The sequence below is a fragment of the Chiloscyllium punctatum genome, chromosome 3 (genome assembly GCF_047496795.1).
Source record: "Chiloscyllium punctatum isolate Juve2018m chromosome 3, sChiPun1.3, whole genome shotgun sequence".
In the NCBI taxonomy this organism is placed as follows: Eukaryota; Metazoa; Chordata; class Chondrichthyes; order Orectolobiformes; family Hemiscylliidae; genus Chiloscyllium; species Chiloscyllium punctatum.
The window spans coordinates 91689374-91709832 of NC_092741.1; the positions used below are offsets into that span (position 1 = coordinate 91689374).

Consider the following 20459-nt stretch of genomic DNA (forward strand, 5'->3'; position numbering starts at 1 on the left):
GGCCCAGGGGACTTATATATTTTCACACTCTGCAGGATTTCTAATACCTCTTCCTTGTGAACCTCAATCCCACCTAGTCTAGTAGCCTGTATCTCAGTAATCTCCTCGACAACATTGTCATTTTCTAGAGTGAATACTGTCGAAAAATATTCATTTAGTGCTTCCCCTATCTCCTCTGACTCCACACACAACTTCCCACTACTATCCTTGATTGGCCCTAATCTTACTCTCCTCATTCTTTTATTCCTTAAATACCTATAGAAAGCCTTAGGGTTTACCCTGATCCTATCCGCCAACAATTTCTCATGTCTCCTCCTGGCTCTTCTGAGCTCTCTCTTTAGGTCTTTCCTGGCAACCTTGTAACCCTCAAGTGACCTAACTGAGCCTTCACATCTCCTCCTAACATAAGCCTTCTTCTTCCTCTTGACCAGAGATTCCACTTCCTTCGTAAACCACGGCTCCCGCGCTCTACAGCTTCCTCCCTGCCTGACAGGTACATACTTATCTAGGACACTCAGGAGCCTTTCCTTGAATAAGCTCCACATTTCTAATGTGCCCATACCCTGCAGTTTCCTTCCCCATCCTATGCTTCTTAAATCTTGCCTAATCACATCGTAATTGCCTTTCCCCCAGCTGTAACTCTTGCCCAGTGGTATATACCTATCCCTTTCTATCACAAAAGTAAACATAGCAGAATTGTGATCGCTGTCACCAAAGTGCTCACCTACTTCCAAGTCTAACACCTGTCCGGGCTCAATACACAGTACCAAATCTAATGTGGCTTCGCCCCTTGTAGGCCTGTCTACATACTGTGTCAGGAAGCCCTCCTGCACACACTGGACAAAAACTGACCCATCTATAGTACTCGTACTATAGTGTTCCCAGTCAATATTTGGAAAGTTGAAGTCCCCCATGACAACTACCCCGTCTCTCTCACTCCTATCGAGAATCATCTTTGCTATCCTTTCTTCTACATCTCTGGAACTATTCAGAGGCCGATGGAAAACTCCCAACAGGGTGATCTCTCCTTTCCTGTTTCTAACGTCAGCCCATACTACCTCAGTTGACGAGTCTCCAAACATCCTTTCTGCAACTGTAATACTGTCCTTGACCAACAATGCCACGCCTCCCCCCCTTTTACCATCTTCTCTGCTCTTACTGAAACATCTAAATCCTGGAACCTGCAACAACCATTCCTGTCCCTGCTCTAACCATGTCTCCAAAATGGCCACAACATTGAAGTCCCAGGTAACAACCTATGCTGCAAGTTCACCCACCTTATTCCGGATGCTCCTGGCATTGAAGTAGACACACTTCAAACCACCTTCTTGCTTGCCATTGCCATCTTGTGTCCCTGAAACTTGATTTCGGGCCTCCCTACTCTCAACCTTTTCTATATTCGAACTACAATTTTGGTTCCCCTCCCCCTGCTGGATTAGTTTAAACCCACCCCAATAGCCTTAGCAAATTTCCTCCCCCAGGATATTTTGTACCCCTCTGGTTCAAATGAAGATCATCCTGCTTGTAGAGGTTCCACCTACCACAGAAAGAGCCCCAATTATCCAAGAATCCAAAACCCTCCCTCTGCACCATCCCTGTAGCCACGTGTTCAACTCCTCTCTCTCTCTCTATTCATCACCTCACTAGCACGTGGCACGGGCAACAAACCAGAGACAACAACTCTGTTTGTCCTAGTTCTAAGCTTCCATCCTAGCTCCCTGAACTTCTGCCTTAAATCCCCATCTCTCTTCCTACTTATGTCATTGGTGTCTATGTGGACCACGACTTGAGGCTACTCCCCCTCCCCCTTAAGGATCCCAAAAACACAATCAGAGACATCACGAACCCTGGCACCTGGGAGGCAACACACCAACCGTTTGTCTATCTGCAAATACAAATCTGCAAATGCAAATTCACCCCGCAAACTTATATGTGTGTGAGCATGCACATGAGGGAGAGAAAGCAAGACATGTGTGTGTGTATGTGCGCCCGCGCGCAAGTATGACGGAGTAGATGCCTGAATGTGGATGTGTGCATCAGTGTGAGTGTTGGGGTGGAGGTGTGCGTGTCTGAGAGAGAGCAAATGAGAGAGGGTCTGCATGAGTGTGTGAGTATGATTGTGTGTGTGTATATAGTGTAGTAAGGTCACCTCTCGTGTGATATGAAACCAAGCTCCCGGTTGAGGACATCCTAATGAGTAACAAACTTGGCTATCAGCTCGACCATTCTTCATTGTTACGTATCCGGAAGTCTGCCTTGGAAGACAGTCACCTGAAGATCCGAGACCAAATGTCCTTGACTGCTGAAATGTTCCCCAACTGGGATGAAATATCCTTGTCTGGCGATTGTTGTGCGATGTCCATTCCTCCATTGTCATAGCGCCTGCTTAATCTCACCAATGTACCATGCCTGCAGCGTATGAGATAGACAAAGTTGGCCGAGTCACATGAGTACCTGCCATGCATGTGGTGGGTGGTGTCCCCACGTGTAATGGTAGTAGCCATGTTGACACTCTGACACGTCTTGCGGTGGTTGCCATGGCAGTGTTGTATGGTGTGTGGTCGATGTCTTGAAGGTTGGACAGTTTGCTGTGAACAATAGCGTTGTTTAAAGGCGAGAAGTGGAGGCGTAGGAATGATCTTGGCAGGGTGCTCATTTTCATCGATAATGTGTTGCAGGCTGTGAAGAACATGGCATAGTTTCTCCACTTGTGGGAAGTACTGGACAACGAAGGGTAGTCTGTCAGTCATTTCCCATGTCTGTCTCCTGAGGAGGTCATTACGTTTTCTTGATGTCGGAATTGGCGATTGATGAGTTGAGTATCGGGGTACACATCAGCAGTCAGGAACATTTTGCCTCGGATCTTCAGGTGACCATCCTCCAATGCGGACTTTGGGGTATGTAACAACGCAGAGTGGCCTAGCAGACGCTGATAGCCAAGTTCGTTACCCATGAGATTGGCCTCAACCGGGATCTTAGTTTTATGTCACACTACAGGTGACCTTACTACACTACACACAAACACACTCTCACTCCCTCTCTCACACCCTCACTCCCTCACGCATGTACACACAAATGGAGTGAATTTGCATTTGCAGATTTATATTTGCAGATGCATTCTATTTTGTTCAAAAAGTACACAATCTGTAGGCAGTCAGTCCATGTGACATTTTATAAATTCCTACTTTGGAAATAGAACTGGTCTGACTCAAGGTTGGAATAAAGACAGACTCTAACCTCACACCCTTAATTAGATTACTTACAGTGTGGAAACAGGCCCTTCGGCCCAACACATCCACACCGACCCGCCGAAGCGCAACCCACCCATTCCCCTACATTTACCCCTTTACCTGACACTACGGGCAATTTAGCCAATTCATCTGACCTGCACATCTTTGGACTGTGGGAGGAGACCTGAGCACCTGGAGGAAACCCACGCAGACATGGGGAGAATATGCAAACTCCACACAGAGTTGGGAAATGAACCCGGGTCTCTGGTGCTGTGAGGCAGCAAGCTGACCACTGTGCCACCGCGCCGCCCACATTGTCTGAGCTGAAATATCTAAAACATTAACTTATTTCAGGAATGTAACTTGAAAGAAGTCCTGGGATTTACATATTAATGAATTGAAACCTGCAACCCATTCCAAAAGATGAAAGATTTAACAGCAATCTAAGTTTGTTCAATACATTGCATCAGTTACATGATACTTTGATTTTTTAGCATAAATTCTGTATCCTATGATCCTGCCCCACTAGCTAGCTGACGATGGAGCAGCGCTTCGAAAGTTAGTGCTTCCAAATAAACCTGTTGGACTATAATCTGGTGTTGTGTGATTTTTAACTTTATCTTAATTAAGTGATGCTCTCAATTCTTACTTTTGAGCCAGAAGATCCAGCTTTCAGACTCAAAATGAAAAAGCAACACTGAAGGTAAAGTGAGATTAGAAGCAATGATATTGGAGAAGTGTATTGTTTGTGATAAAACATGAATCTACAGCCAAATAATTATATACTGTCTGGTTCTGTCTGAGTACACAGCAGAAGCAGTAAGTGGCAGCAGAGAGTAGGACAGATACCTTTTCAGTGGGAGCCAATTAGGTAGGAAGACTTCAGCTTTATCAATATTGGATTTGCTCATGTTCTGGTTTGTTCACCAATTATAGCAAGTGGCTGTTAGATAGTGTAGTCTTAGTCATTGAAGATAGTCATTAATATGATTAGAATCAAATGTTAGAGTAAAGCAGCAGGAAAGAGAAGTTGAGGATTATTTGCAACAAAAATTGAAATTGCTGGAAAAGCTTAGTAGGACTGGCAACATCTGTGGACAGAAATCAGAGTTAATGTTTCGGGTCAAGTGACTCTTCCTAAGCTCTTTTATTTTGCTGATATTGAGGGAGAGATTGTTATCTTTCCACCATTTCAGATCAGCCTTGATCTCATTGAATGGTGCAAAAGATTCAATGGGCTGAATGGCCAACTTACACTCCAACAGCTTATGGTGTTATGAACAGTTGTAGAAGAGTATGGACAATATACATGTGAAAGTTGACCTCTCACTTCAAGGTGAATAAACAATATTTCCAAGTTCCTGTTAAAAGGACAGCTCTGTTTGTGATAAAACCTGTTAAATTAAAACAAAATATTTGTAAAGTATTCATTTGCAGTCCAATTTAGACACAACTAATTGACTTGTTTCAGAATTTTCAGCCCTTACAAAAGATCCATGAATCAGCAAACCTTCAATCATAACATGTCTTCTTTGTTGTACTTAAACCAGACAAGTAACTGACAAGCCAGTCTCTGTGAATCATACACGATTTGTTGCCACCAGTTTCAAGGTAGCTGATTGAGTAATTAACAGCAAGTGCAAAGTCTGAAAGGGAAGAAACAGACTGGTTAACAATGACATCACTCTGCTGAGTAGATTCTTAGCAATTTTTAACAGAGCATTTGATGATTGAATTGCCCATTTTTAATTCTTGCTAGGAAACTGGCAATGTTCAATTAGGTGTCCTACCGGTTTTAACCAGAGGGTGTGTTTTAATTATTTGCACAATGCATTATACAGTATTTGTTCTTTGCTTACATTCACCTGCCGTAGGTGTTTGTCTAAATTCCTAACATAGAATCATAAAATATCTAATTGATATTATAAGGCAGTAAAATAAAATGTCTGCAGGAAATACCTTGACTTGGATTGTTTTTTCAATACAGTCAAAATAGAATTAAATTGAATTTTAATAGAGTGTAAAATAGCAGTACTGGATTAACTGTCCACTCAAGCCCTAAATCAATTTTCCATTTCATTAACTTCTATGGAAGGTTTTTAAGGTATAGATGCATAATTGGATACTGAACCAAAGAAGGGGCTGTTAGCAAAGATGTTAAAACCTAGTTACTGAGTTAGGTTGTGTCTCAAATCCATGCCCATCTTTCCAGAAACTCCTTGTTCGAAACCCTCCGATCCAAAATCTACCCTGATCACAGTAACCAGTTCATATCAAAATCATAAATTATATCTAATGTACCTGTAACAAACAGAAATTTATTTTCTTAAATTTTTGCAACCAGATTATTGCCTTTGACATATTTAGCCATATTTTCTTTTTAAACTGTTCCTCGAGAATGATTGACTTCCACTCCAGAGTTGTGAGTCCTGAGATAGCCTGAATCCTAACATTGCTTAGGAAAATGTCGTTTTATGATGTCCCTGTGAAGTGCTTTTGGACTTTTTAATACATTAATGGTGCATACAAGATAACAATTTGTATATTGTGTCTCCCATCTGTATGTGATATTGGCCTGACTTCATAAACAAATTTTCTAAGGGTTATTCAAAGTAACAGGAGAAAATTGTACCTTAAAGTACAACCTCTCATCATCAAGACCACACTGTCTACCTGCACAACTTTTTCTTTTTCATTTCCAGTTTTGGAGTTTAAAAAATCCTGAATTATGTTATTGCTTTGACTAGACTCTTGAGCCTTTCAACGCTGCTTTTCAATTTTTTTTAATTTATCCTCAGACTTCATGAGTTAGATAAAATAATTAAACATGGAATCAGATAAGGTGATATTTGGGAAGATGATCAAGTAATCAGTTAACAAGGTAGATTTTAAGGTAGCTTCTTAAAGTGGAAAAGTTGTAGAAAGGCAGCATGGTTTAGCGAGGTGAATTCCAGACCTCAGGGCCTAAGTAGCTGAAGATATGGTTCCCCTTAATTTCTGCCAAATTCTGATTGTCGTTGACTACAACCTCAGGCAAACATATAGAAATGATGCCTGATGTAATCAAAGAATCCTTATAGAGCAGATGGAGGACAATCTGTCCACTGAGTCTGTACCAAACCACCGAAGAGCGTCTTTTCCTGTCACTGTATCCCTGAAGCCCCACATTAACTATGCCAATTCACCTAACCAATACATCCCTGGACACTACACAACAATTCAGCATGGCCACTCCACCTGACCTGCGCAGCTTTGGACTGTAGGTGGAAACCGGAGTACCTGGAAGAAACCCACACAGACACAGGGAGAATGTGCAACCTCCACACAGGCAGTCACCTGACACTAGAATCGAACGCAGGTCCTTGGCATTGGGAGGCAGCAGTGGAAGCAGAACCTTTTGTCCTCAGACTTCACAGGTTAGGTAAAATAATTAAAAATGCAGTCAGATAAGGTGGCGTTTGGGAAGATGATCAAACATTCAGTCAAAGTAGATTTTAAGGTGACTTCTGAAAATGAAAAAGTGGTTGAGAGGCAGTATGGTTTAGTGAGATGAATCCTAGAACTCAGGGCCTAAGTAGTTGAAGATATGGCTGTCATTGGTGGAGCAATTAAAATTTTGGATGTTTGAGAACTAAGAATTGGAGTAATATCTTGGAAGGTTATCGGACTGAAGAGGATCAGAATTAGGGAGGTATCTTTCAGGGACTAGTATGTTAACAGAATGAGGATTGTTTAGCTAACAGGAAGTAGACAGTCACAATAAATTTTTTTTTGCAGGTTGGCATGCTGTATCTAGTACTGTACCATAGAAATCAGTGCTGGAGCCTCAATTATTTGAGATTTATTTCAGTGAAGGGGTTGAAGGACTGAACGTGTTGTGGCTAAATTTGTCAATGAACACCAAGAAAGGTAAGAAAGTTACCAAGAGGAGGTAAAGAGCCTACAAAGGAATTTAGAGAGGTTAAGTGAGTAGACAATACTTAGCAGATGGCATTTAATATGGGAAAATATGAAGTTGTCTGCTTTAGCAGGAAGAATAGAATGAATAGAAAATAAAACATATTGATCAGATATTACAGAACTCTTAAGTACTGAGGGATCATGGAATTGCTACATGTGGAAGCAATGAGTCCACACTAACCCTCCACAGAGCACACCCACCCCACCTACACTTTAATCATCCATTTCCCTTGGCTGATCCACCTAGCCTTTTCATCCCTGGACACTATAGGAAATTAATTTAGCATGGCCTATCCACCTAACCTGCGCACGTTTGTTACTGGGGGAGGAAACCAGAGCACCCAGAGGAAACCAAGGCAGACATGGGGAGGATGTGCAAACTCCAGATAGACAGCTGCCTGATGGTGGAATAAAACCTCGGTCCCTTGCAATGTGAGGCAGTAGTGCTAACCACCGAGACACAATGATGCCAAAGACCTGGGTATCCTGATATGTGATTCACAAAATGTAAATTTGCAGGTACAAGTGATTAAGAAAGCAAATGGGAAGGTAGTTTCTGTTGTAAGAGGAAAGGAAAATGAAAGTCAGGATATTTTGTTGCAGCTGTTTGGGTCCTTTGTGAGACAACCTGAGGTACTCAGTGCGGTTTTGGTCTCCTTATTTGAAAAAGTTATCAGTAGCAGTCGAGAGAATATTCACTTGACTCGTTCTTATGATGAGGGCTTATGATTATCGAGAAAGGTCGAAAGATTAGAATTATACAAATTAGAATTCAGAAGAATGACAGGTCATGTTACTTAAAAATATGAGATTTTGAGGGGTCTACGAGAGTGGATCCAGGAGAATGTTTCATCCTGTCGGGGAGACTAAATCTGGGAACATGTCAAAAAAAAGGTCTCCCTTTTATGACAGAAATGGAGAATTTTTTTTGCTCTGCAAGTCAGTAGTCTGTAGATGATAATTACAAAATTTGAGATGTTTCATGACTGGGAGCCAGTGGAGGTCAGTGAGCACAGAAGTGATAGGTGAACAGGAATTGCTGCTCGTTAAGATACGGGCAGTACAAGTTTGGATGCTGTCAAAGTTTATAGAGGGTACATCACGGGTGCTGACTAGAGGTACAGAATGGCTCACCACCATCTTCTCAAGGGCAACGAGGCATGCTGGGCACTAATATGCCCATACCCATCTATCTGTCCCATGGCTTAGTATCAGCTTACACATATACCTTTGTCATTCCCTCTCAATGTTAATTTACCCGTTATTCAGCAATGAGCATCCTGACAGTAAACTAAGTTATCAATTTGTTGGGGAAATAAACTGGCTCTCCTTGAAAGATAATAATCCAGAACATTGAAATTGCTTCAACAAACCCTTTTTGAAAACAGACATCCCACTTAAGTGCTCAATGTCTTGTCTAAACAAAATTTCAATTATTACTTATGTCAACGAACATTTCAATTCAATAGCAGTTGGAGCTCTCAGTAGTCACTCCATTGTGAAAATTAGTTTGGAAATCAGTCATGTAGCACCGATCCTTGACAAGTTGGTTAGTTCGAAAAGGTTTACGCACAGTTTAGGTAAAATCTTCTTTGCAGCTCATAGTCTCAAAAGGCGCCTGACTTGCCACTACTATCCCCACCCTGCAAAGGATCTCTGACACCTACAGACAAAGGATTCCTGATCTCATCATCCCCACTAACATCGTAGGACCCATGATATCCCCTGTCCTTATTACACCACCCCACCAGAGAGTTACCCCAGAAATCTAAACAATTTGTTGCCTCATCAAATGTCTGTAATCTGATTTCCAGACGGCAGGAATCTGGTCATTTAAATGGCCACCTGCCTCTGGGAACTGTGCAAGCACAAACTACAGTCTGTCCCTGTGAAAATGACAAATGCCAAGTTCAATGGCCAGGCTTGAAATTCCTGACTTCTTCTAACATCTTTGTCACAATGAAGCCACTCTTCATTGTGGTGAAATTCAGACCAAATATTTTAGTTTTCCTAATATCCTATTTGGAGGATTTTCTTTCTCAGAACTATATGTCAGACAGGTTGGTTGGCATTGTGTCATCAGCGTACTTGTGGAAACGGATGCTGTGCTTTTTGGACAATGTCACATATGTATAGTCTGTAAATTCAAGATGACACGGTGGGGAGCCGAAGATAGAACCTGATATTTGCCAGAAGTGACAGTTCTGGAGTGGAAGGTGATATCATTGAAGATGATTCTTTGATTGCAATGAGATGGATAAGAATGTAGTCATTCTCTTGCAGTTTTATGAGGCTGGGTGATTGTGGAAAGGCATGAGAAGAGGTGGTATGCTTAAACCTATCAAACAGTCCAGTGGAGGTGGGTCTACCTTTGTCACAGCATCATGGAATATAACTTGTAGCTTTAATGAAATGTCTTTAATGGTGTTGTGTTTTGGGGTGGAAACTCAACTGGAGGAATAGATTTTTCTTTCTTTATTCTTGCAATAGGAGAGTATTTCCAGCAAGGTTTGCATTTTATGGCCCTATCTGAATTGCTTTGCAACAATTTCTGTGGGTAATTGAGTCAACCATGTCACTGTTGGTCTGGAGTCACATGTAAGCCAGTCTTGCTAAGGACTTTCTCCCCTCACAGAAATGAGTGAACCTGATGGGTTTTTACAACAATCCACCATCATTATTGATGAGATGAGAATTTGATTCCAAATTCATGAATTGAATTTAAATTCCTCAGCTGCCTTGGTGAGATTGATCTTGAGTACTAATAACAAACCTCTGGAATACAAGTCCAGGAAAATTACCAATATGCTATTGTCCCCGTTCAATTATTAAGTTTGACAAAAGGTGGTCACAAATTCAGGAAAAATAATGACAAGTTCAAGGACTTTGAAGAGGAAAGGCAGGCTGAGGGGTGCCCTTCATATTGTTTGATATACATTCAGCTGTGCAGAGAAATTATGGGCTACTGGGGACATACAGTGTTGCTGTGTGCTTCCAAATATAGACTCATAGAGATGTACAGCATGGAAACAGAGCCTTCGGACCAACTCGTCCATGTCCACCAGATATCTCAACCCAATCTAGTCCCACCAGCACCCGGCCCATATCCCTCCAAACCCTTCCTATTCATATACCCATTCAGATGCCTTTTAAATGTTGCAATTGTACCAGCCTCCACCACTTCCTCTGGCAATCCATTCCACACGCGCACCACCTTCTGCGTGAAAACGTTGCCCCTTAGATCTCTTTTATATCTTTCCCCTCTCACCCTAAACCTAATGCCCTCTAGTTCTAGACTCCCCCACCCCAGGAAAAAGACCATGTCTATTGACCCTATCCATGTCCCTCATGATTTTATAAACCTCTATAAGGACACCTCTCGGCCTCAGACGCTCCAGGGAAAACAGCCCTAGCTTATTCAACCTCTCCCTATACCTCAAATCCTCCAACACCGGCAACATCCTTCTGAACCCTTTCAAGTTTCACAACACCCTTCTAACAGGAAGGAGACCAGAATTGCACGCAATATTCCAAAAGTGGCCTAGCCAAAGTTCTGTACAGCTGCAACATGACCTCCTAACTCTTGTACTCAATACTCTGACCAATAAAGGAAAGCATACCAATCACCTTCTTCACTATCCTATCTATCTGCGACTCTACTTTCAAGGAGCTATGCATCTGCACTCCAAGGTCTCTTTGTTCAGCACCACTCCCTAAGACATTACCATTAAGTGTATAAATCCTGCTAAGATTTGCTTTCCCAAAATGCAGCACCTTGCATTTTCTAAACTAAATTCCATCTGCCACTTCTCAGCCCATTGGCTCATCTGATCAAGATCCCATTGTAATCTGAGGTAACCTTTGCAGTCCACTATACCTCCAATTTTGGAGTCATCTGCAAACTTACTGACTGTACCTCTTATGCTCACATCCAAGTCATTTATATAAATGATAAAACATAGTGGATCCAGCACCGATCCTTGTGGCACTCCACTGGTCACAGGCCTCCAGTCTGAAAAACAACCCGCCACCACCACCTTCTATCTTCTACCTTTGAGCCAGTTCTGTATCTAAATGGCTAGTTCTCCCTGTATTCCATGAGATCTAACCTTGCTAACCAGTCTCCCATGGGGAACCTTGTCAAGCGGCTTACTGAAGTCCATATAGATCACATCTACCGCTCTGCCCTCATTAATCCTCTGTTACTGCTTCAGAAAACCAAGTCAAGTTTCTGAGACATGATTTCCCATGGACAAAGGCATGTTGACTATCCCTAATTAGTCCTTGCCTTTCCAAATACATGTACATCCTGTCCCTTAGGATTCCCTCCAACAACTTGCCCACCACCGACATCAGGCTCACTGGTCTATAGTTCCCTGGCTTGTCCTTACCAGCTTTCTTAAATAATTGCACAACATTAGTTCAGTATTAGTTCTGAACCTCCAGTCTTCTGGCACCTCACTTGTGATTATCGATGATACAAATATTTGAGCAAGGGGTCCAGCAACCACTTCCTTATCTTCCCACAGAGTTCTAGAGTATACCTATCAGGTCCTGAGGACTTATCCACTTTTATGCATTTCAAGACATTCAGTACTTCCTCCTCTGTAAAAAAAAGTTCTCATTTTTCAAGATGTGATCTATTTCCCTACATTCTATATCTTCCATGTCCTTTTCCACCGTAAACACTGATGCAAAATACTCGTTTAGTATCCCCCCTCATCTACTGCAGCTCCACACAAAGGCCTCCTTAATAATCTTTGAGGAGGAAAGTGTGGATTGCAGATACTGCAGATCAGAGTCAAGATGAGACTGGAAAAGCACAGCAGGTCAGGCAGCATCCGAGGAGCAGGAATATCGATGTTTTGGGCAAAAGTCCTTCATCAGGAATGATTTCCCTCTTAAATGTACTTCTACTGCCTTTATAATCTAAGGATTCACTTGATCTATCCTGTCTATACCTGACATATGCTTCCTTCTTTTTCTTAACCAAACCCTCAATTTCTTTAGTCATCCAGCATTCTCTATACCAGCCTTTCATTTCACCCTAACAGCAATATACTGTTCCTGCATTCTCGTTATCTCATTTCTGAAGGGTTCCCATTTTCCAGCCGTCCCTTTACCTTCAAACATCTGCCTCCAATCAGCTTTTGAAAGTTCTTGCCTAATACCGTCAAAATTGGCCTTTCTCCAATTTAGAACACCAACTTTTAGATCTGGTCCATCTTTTTCCACCACTATTTTAAAACTAATAGAATTAAGGTTGCTGGCCCCAAAGTGCTCCTCCACTGACACCTCAGTCACCTGCCCTGCCTTATTTCCCAAGAGTAGGTCAAGTTTTGCACCTTCTCTAGCAGGTACATCCACATACTGAATCAGAAAAATTTCTTGTACATGCTTAACAAATTCCTGTCCATCTAAACTCTTAACATATTGGTAGTCCCAGTCTATGTTTGGAAAGTTAAAATCCCCTACCGTACCCACCCTATTATTCTTACAGATAACTGAAATCTCCTTACATGTTTGTCTGTCAATTTCTCTCTGACTATTAGGCAATCTATACAGAGGAACCTCGATTATCCGAATACCAATTATCCAAAAATCAGATTTTCCGAAGGAAATCTCCAGTTCCCAATGGAAACATTACATCAAAGATGTGTTTCCAACAGTGATCGCGTCTTTTGTTTACAGTGATTAAACAGGCACCTTCTCCAAATGACTGTCTGTCGCCCTCTCTCCCCACACTTTCCCTGGAGTTCCACACAGTGGTGTACCCTAAAACCACCCACCGCCGCCCGTTCCCCAGATAATCTCACCAACATTGTCCACTACAGGGCAAAGGTGGAACCTGTCAAAAAGTTGCAGTAAAAAGTTGTGTGTGTGTGCGCTATTTGGAGACTTATCTCACAAAGGCAGCAGCAGCGGTCTTGTTGGTGTACAGTCCGGCTGCCCCGGTGAGGGGGCGGGGTTGGGGGGTGGTGATGAGGGTGGGGGTGGCGTTGCATGGGGTTGGGGGTGGTGATGTGGGTGGGGGGGCGGTGTTGCAGAGGTTTGGGGCAGGGGTGGTGTTGCATGGGGGTGGGGGTGGGGAGGGTGGCGTTGCACTAGGTTGGGGACGGGGACGGTGTTGCACGGGGTTGGGGGCGGGGCGGTGTTGCACGAGGTTGGGGCAGGGCGGTGTTGCACGGGGTTGGGGATGGGGCGGTGTTGCACGGGGTTGTGTGGGGGGCGGTGTTGCATGGGGTTGGGGGCGGGGCGGTGTTGCACAGGGTTGTGTGGGGGGCTGTGTTGCATGGGGTTGGGGGCGGGGCGGTGTTGCACAGGGTTGGGGCGGGGGCGGTGATGCACTGTGTTGGGGCGGGGGCAGTGTTGCACTGGGTTAGGGGCAGGGGCGGTGTTGCACTAGGTTGGGTCGGGGGCGGTTTTGCACGGGGTTGGGGGCGCGGGCTGTGTTGCACTGGATTGGGGGTGGGGGCGGTGTTGCGCAGGATTAGGGGCAGGAGCGGTGTTGCACGGGGTTGAGGGCAGGGAGGGCGGTGTTGCACGGGGTTGGGGATGGGGCGGTGTTGCACGGGGTTGTGTGGGGGGCTGTGTTGCATGGGGTTGGGGGCGGGGCGGTGTTGCACGAGGTTGGGGCAGGGCGGTGTTGCACGGGGTTGGGGCGGGGGCGGAGTTGCACTGGGTTGGGGGGGCGGGTCTGTGTTGCACTGGGTAGAGGGCGGGGGCAGTGTTGCACTGGGTTGGGACGGGGGCGGTGTTGCACGGGTTTGGGGCGGGGGCGGTGTTGCACTGGGTAGAGGGCGGGGCGGTGTTGCACTGGGTTGGGGCGGGGGTGGTGTTGCATGGGTTTGGGTGTGGGGCGGTGTTGCACTGGGTAGAGGGCGGGGGTGGTGTTGCACAGGGTTGGGGGGGCGGGTCTGTGTTGCACTGGGTAGAGGGCGGGGCGGTGTTGCACGGGGTAGAGGGCGGGGCGGTGTTGCACGGGGTAGAGGGCGGGGGCGGTGTTGCACGGGGTAGAGGGCGGGGGCGGTGTTGCACGGGGTAGAGGGCGGGGGCGGTGTTGCACGGGGTAGAGGGCGGGGGCGGTGTTGCACGGGGTAGGGGGCGGGGGCGGTGTTGCATGGGGTAGAGGGCGGGGGCGGTGTTGCACGGTGTAGGGGGCGGTGTTGCACGGTGTAGGGGGCGGGGGCGGTGTTGCATGGGGTAGAGGGCGGGGGCGGTGTTGCATGGGGTAGAGGGCGGGGGCGGTGTTGCACGGGTTTGGGGGCAGGGCCAGTGTTGCACGGGTTTGGGGGCGGGGGCGGTGTTGCACTGGGTTGGGGCGGGGGCGGGGGCGGTGTTGCACTGGGTTGGGGGCGGGGGCGGTGTTGCACGGGGTTGGGGGCGGGGGCGGTGTTGCACTGGATTGGGGGCGGGGGCGGTGTTGCACTGGATTGGAGGCGGGGGCGGTGTTGCACTGGGTTGGGGGCGGGCGGTGTTGCACTGGATTGGAGGCGGGGGCGGTGTTGCACTGGATTGGAGGCGGGGGCGGTGTTGCACTGGGTTGGGGGCGGGCGGTGTTGCACTGGATTGGAGGCGGGGGCGGTGTTGCACTGGGTTGGGGGCGGGCGGTGTTGCACTGGATTGGAGGCGGGGCAGTGTTGCACTGGGTTGGTGGCGGGGCAGTGTTGCACTGGGTTGGGGGCGGGCGGTGTTGCACTGGGTTGGGGGCGGGGGCGGTGTTGCACTGGATTGGAGGCGGGGCAGTGTTGCACTGGGTTGGTGGCGGGGCAGTGTTGCACTGGGTTGGGGGCGGGCAGTGTTGCACTGGGTTGGGTGCGGGGCAGTGTTGCACTGGGTTGGGGGCGGGGGCGGAGTTGCACGGGGTTGGGGCGGGGGCGGTGTTGCACTGGGTAGAGGGCGGGGTCGTGTTCCACTGGGTTGGGGAGGGGGCGGTGTTGCACTGGATTGGAGGCGGGGGCGGTGTTGCACTGGTTTGGGGGCAGGGTGGTGTTGCACTGGGTAGAGGACGGGGTCGGTGTTGCACTGGGTTGGGGGTTGTGGGCAGTGTTGCACGGGGTTGGGGTGGGAGCAGTGGGGGCGGGGGCGGTGTTGCACTAGGTAGAGGGCGGGGGCGGTGTTGCACGGGTTTGGGGACGGGGCGATATTGCACGGGGTTGGGGGCGGGGGCATTGTTGCACTGGATTGGTGGCGGGAGTGGTGTTGCACTGGGTACAGGGCGGGAGCGGTGTTGCACTGGGTAGAGGGCGTGAGTGGTGTTGCACTGGGTTGAGGGCAGGGGCGGTGTTGCACTGGGTTGGGGGCGGGGGCGGTGTTGCACGGTGTTGGGGGCGGTGTTGCACGGTGTTGGCGGTCGGGGACAGTGTTGCACGGGGTTGGGGTGGGAGCAGTGAGCACTGGGTTGGGACGGGGGCGGTGTTGCACTGGGTAGAGGGCATGGGGGTGGTGTTGCACAGGGTTGAGGCGGGGGCGGAGTTGCACTGGGTTCGGGGCGGGGACGGTGTTGCGCAGGTTTGGTGGCGGGGGCGGTGTTGCACTTGGTAGAGGGCAGGGGCAGTGTTGCACTTGGTAGAGGGCAGGGGCAGTGTTGCACGAGTTTGGGTACGTGGCGGTGTTGCACGGAGTTGTGGGCGGGGGAGGTGTTGCACTGGGTTGGGGCGGGAATGGTGTTGCATGGGGTTGGGGCCGGGGGCGGTGTTGCACTGGGTTGGGGCGAGGGCAGTGTTGCACTGGGTTGGGGGCGGGGCGATGTTGCACTGGGTTGGGGGCGGGGGCGATGTTGCACTGGGTTGGGGGCGGGGGCGATGTTGCACGGGTTTGGGGGCCGGGGCGGTGTTGCACGGGTTTGGGGGCGGGGGCGGTGTTGCACAGGTTTGGGGGCCGGGGCGGTGTTGCACTGGGTTGGGGGCGGGGGCAATGTTGCACGGGTTTGGGGGCGGGGGCGGTGTTGCACAGGTTTGGGGGCCGGGGCGGTGTTGCACTGGGTTGGGGGCGGGGGCGGTGTTGCACAGGGTTGGGGGGCGGGGGCAGTGTTGCACAGGGTTGGGGGGCGGAGGCAGTGTTGCACGGGGTTGGGGGCGGGCGGTGTTGCACTGGGTTGGGGGCGGGGGCTGTGTTGCACTGGGTTGGGGCGGGGGTGGTGTTGCACTGGGTTGGGGGCGGGGGCTGTGTTGCACTGGGTTGGGGGCGGGGGCTGTGTTGCACAGGGTTGGGGGCCGGGGCGGTGTTGCACTGGGTTGGGGGCGGGGCTGTGTTGCACAGGGTTGGGGGCGGGGCAGTGTTGCACGGGGTTGGGGGCGGGTGGTGTTGCATGGGATTGGGGGGTGGTGTTGCACTGGGTTGGGCGTGGGGGCGGTGTTGCACGGGGTTGGGGGCTGGGGCGGTGTTGCACTGAGTTGGGCGTGGGGGCGGTGTTGCACAGGGTGGGGGGCGGGGGCTGTGTTGCACTGGGTTGGGCGTGGGGGCGGTGTTGCACGGGGTTGGGGGCTGGGGCGGTGTTGCACTGGGTTGGGGGCGGGGGCTGTGTTGCACTAGGTTGGGGCGGGGGCGGTGTTGGAGCTGGGGCCTCCCACGCTGTGTCCTGCTGCCTCATCTCCTGAACGGGGAGCAGACTTTAAAAACTCCAAGCCCCAGAGGAAATCAATTAACTGAATAATCGATTATCTAAACGAAATAGTACCCGCCCATCAAGTTCGGATAATCTAGGTTCGAATCAAATACAATCCGAATAAGATGATCATCCCTTTCATATTTCTCAATTCCACCCAACTAACTTCCCTGGATGTATTTCCAGGAATATCCTCCCTCAGTGCAGTCGTAATGCTATCCCTTTTCAAAAATGCCACTTCCCCTCCTTTCTGTCCTTTCTGTAGCATTTGTATCCTGGAACATTAAGCTGCTAGTCCTGTCCATCCCTTAGCTATGTTTCTGTAATTGCAATGATATCCCAGTCCCATGTTCCTAACCATCTGCCTTTCCTGTTCGGGCCCTTGCATTGAAATAAATGTAGTTTAATTTATCAGTCCTACCTTGTTCGCTGCTTTGTCCCTGCCTGCTCTGACTGTTTGGATTGCTTCTTTTCGCAACTATACCAGTCTCAGATTGATCTCTTTCCTCACTATCTCCCTGAGTGCCATCCCCCCCCCCCCTCCCCCCCCCACCCCCTACTTGACTAGATTAGATCCTCTTCAGCAGCTCTAGCAAATTTCCCTGCCAGTATATTAGTCCCCTTCCATATTAGTGCAACCTATCCTTGTACAGGTCACTTCTACTCCAGAGAGATTCCAATGATCCAAAAATGTGAATCCTTCTCCCATACACCAGCTCCTCAGCCATGCATTCATCTGCTCCATCCCCCTATTCCTATCCTCAGTAGCTTGTAGCACCGGGAGTAATCCAGATATTACTACTCTCGAAGACCTCCTTTTTAAATTCCTGTCTAACTCTCTGTAATCTTCCTTCAGAATCTCAACCTTTTCCCTTCCGATGTCGTTGGTTCCAATGTGAACAATGACCTCTTGCTGGTCCCTCTCCCCCTTGAGAGCACTCTGTACCCTCTCTGAGACATCCTTCATCCTGGTACCAGGGAAGCAACACACCATTCCAATTTTTTGCTGCTGGCCACAGAAACGTCTGTCTGTGCTTCGAACTAGAGAGTCCCCTAACTCAGTTGATCTTTTGGAACCCGACGTACTCCTCATTGCGTTAGAGCCAGTCCCAATCCCTGAAACTTGGCCGTTTGCGCTACATTCCTCTGATAATCCATCACCCCCTACATTTTCCAAACAGCATACTTGTTTGAAAGTAGAAGACTCCTGCACTCCCTGCCTACCTCTCTTACCCTTCCTATGTGACTGTCTTTGCAACTTTTCTCCCTTCCTATAACTGCCATCCATCACACCTTTTGCTCCTGTAAATTCCTCATTGCCTCTGTCTCTCCAACCATTCCATTCAATCTGATAGGATTTGCAACCAATGGCATTTATAGCAGATATAATCCTACGTAACATGTAAACTCTCCCTAAGCTCCCACATCCGACAAGAAGAGCATATCACTCTACTAAAGGATATTTTTGCTTCTTGAAATCTGCAGACCCAGACAATAGCCCCGTCTTATTCCTCTACTACAGGCTGACTTAATATTTATGGCTTATATTTTTAAGTTTAATCAAGAGACATATCTCAATAAAACATATAATAAAGAAAGAACCACTCTATTCACTACTGCAGACTTCCCAGGGCCACACTTAAAACTATTCAGTTAACTGTCTCTGTGCTGTGACCTCTCCCAAACAGGTTCCTCCAAGATCAGTTGTGAATTTCACTGTTTGTTAATTTTCCCAGACGCACTCCGATGTTCAGAGATACCTGAATTCAAACAGCAAAGACAGTAACTGTGCAGGTTCACTGCTGTGTCATTTAGCAGTGTAGTTTTTTTTTCCTTTCTCTCTCTCTCTCCTGCACTGACCTCAGCATGTGCTGCCTTTGTCTGTTCCACTCCCTTTTAAAATTGCAGTTGTTTTGACATTTTTTTCTCCAAAGTTCCAAAGCAATGCAACAGCATATAAAACAGTAATTGCTGCTCCTGAAATTCAAGGCAATTACCTCCAAAACTTAAAATATCTCAAAAAAGGAGCAGCCTGTTACAGCCAGAAATTTTTCCCATCCTCCATCTTGGATTACCCTCAGAATAGCATTTGTATTGAATTCTCTTCTTCCAAACTCTGTTGTCTGTATCAGGTGTTGATTTCTTTAGGGGCTGAATACTGCTGTCAGCAGATTTTCCATGTCTGCAGAATTGTTGTGCATCCATAATGTACAGTAGTAACAGCAGCAAATAGATTCCAGGAAATATACTTGAGAGGTGGTGTCAGACTAATGTAAAGAGGAAGAAGGAGCAAGTTACAGCAGATGCTGGAATCTGTACTGAAATCAAAAAATGCTGGAGATCACAGCAGATCAGGCGGCATCCATGCAGAGAGAGCATGCTAACATTTCAAGTCTAGTTGACTCTTCATCAGAGCTGAAGTGAAGTGGGACTTCACGACAGCTAGAGAGGAAGGATACTGCTTTTCATCCACAAGCAAGAATACTGGCATGAAATGCTCTTAGAGATGTTAACATTTAACACCTAAATGTTATAGTTAGCTAACCTTTTTTAAGTCATTGGGAAAAAGGTCTAAAGCATCTACTGGTTCTCATAGCACTTCTGCAGCAACAATAAGATGTTTATGAGCGTTTCAGTTACTATGTCAGAAGTAGTCTTGGAATTGGCATCTCAGTTAAGCTGCAATTGTTAAAATTAAAGACCTTATCCCGAACACTAAATAATATTAGATGTATTATATCTCTTTCTCATAAACATTGAGTCTGAGAAGTGTTATATGAATAACACTTCCTCCATAATAAGGCACGTAGTAAGATGACGCTGTTTAGCTGTGGGGTGAAATTTGTGATGAATAGTTGTGAAGATTTGTGATCATATATTGAGAGCAGGTTTTACACACCATCCAGTTTCCTTTTGCTAATTGTCAATTTGTTATTGCCCACTTTGCGCCAGCACCAAAGACCTATTACTATCTCAATGTTGCTAAATTACACACTGATGGAACAGCAGTATCAGTACCTGTTCTTCATGGCGGCACACTATTACCACAGACAAAGAAGGGGTAATCTTTCTGGTTCTTAATCACCTTAGTAAACCTCAGGAAATGGGTACAACAAAAGTCCTGTGAGAGAAGCTGAATTTTATTGTTTCTGGGAAGCAGAATTATTATTTCATCATCTTCTGATGTCTACTGATAAGCATTTTAATCAACTTATGATTCAACAGGAAATATGCTCATTCCCCTTCTCTCCTAACTTCTCTTGCTCTCTGTACCTCACACCCTCTTTCCATCCCTCTACCAAATATGGTGTCCTTATTAATGATGTAACCCATCATTAATTTCAAACTATGTAATATATAGCTTTAGCACTAGTCAGGCAAAATACACTCCATCTGACATGATTTGATCACCTGATGCTTTCCTGGTTCAGAATCTCCAGTCTGACAGAATTGGAAGTTGGGAGAAAAGTTAGCAATGGCTTCTGACTACCAGCTACCAAAGGTCAACCTTGCGACATTGATTTCTGTTTGTAAGATCTTCCTACAAAGAGACTTGCCTAAAACATCTGTGCCTATGTGATGGTGAGATGAATAGAGAACAGCTAAAATGCAGTTCTGCACCATTTTTTTCTGAAGAAAGGAAATTGAGGCTAACATTTCAT

The 20459-nt window shown here is 46.9% G+C and overlaps 1 protein-coding gene across 4 annotated transcripts in view; it reads left to right on the forward strand.

Annotated features, from left to right (window-relative positions):
• Window positions 1–20459, forward strand: part of LOC140462897 (A-kinase anchor protein 7) — a 192165-nt gene that overhangs the window by 138594 nt on the left and 33112 nt on the right. The window contains exon 8 of one of the 4 annotated variants that reach the window (XM_072556369.1): window positions 2679–3053. The exons of the other annotated variants lie outside the window; for them this stretch is intronic. Coding sequence (XP_072412470.1) covers window positions 2679–2770 — 92 coding nt within the window. The 3' untranslated portion in view covers window positions 2771–3053. Of the gene's footprint in view, window positions 1–2678; window positions 3054–20459 lie in introns of those variants that run through there. 4 annotated transcript variants of the gene reach the window in all.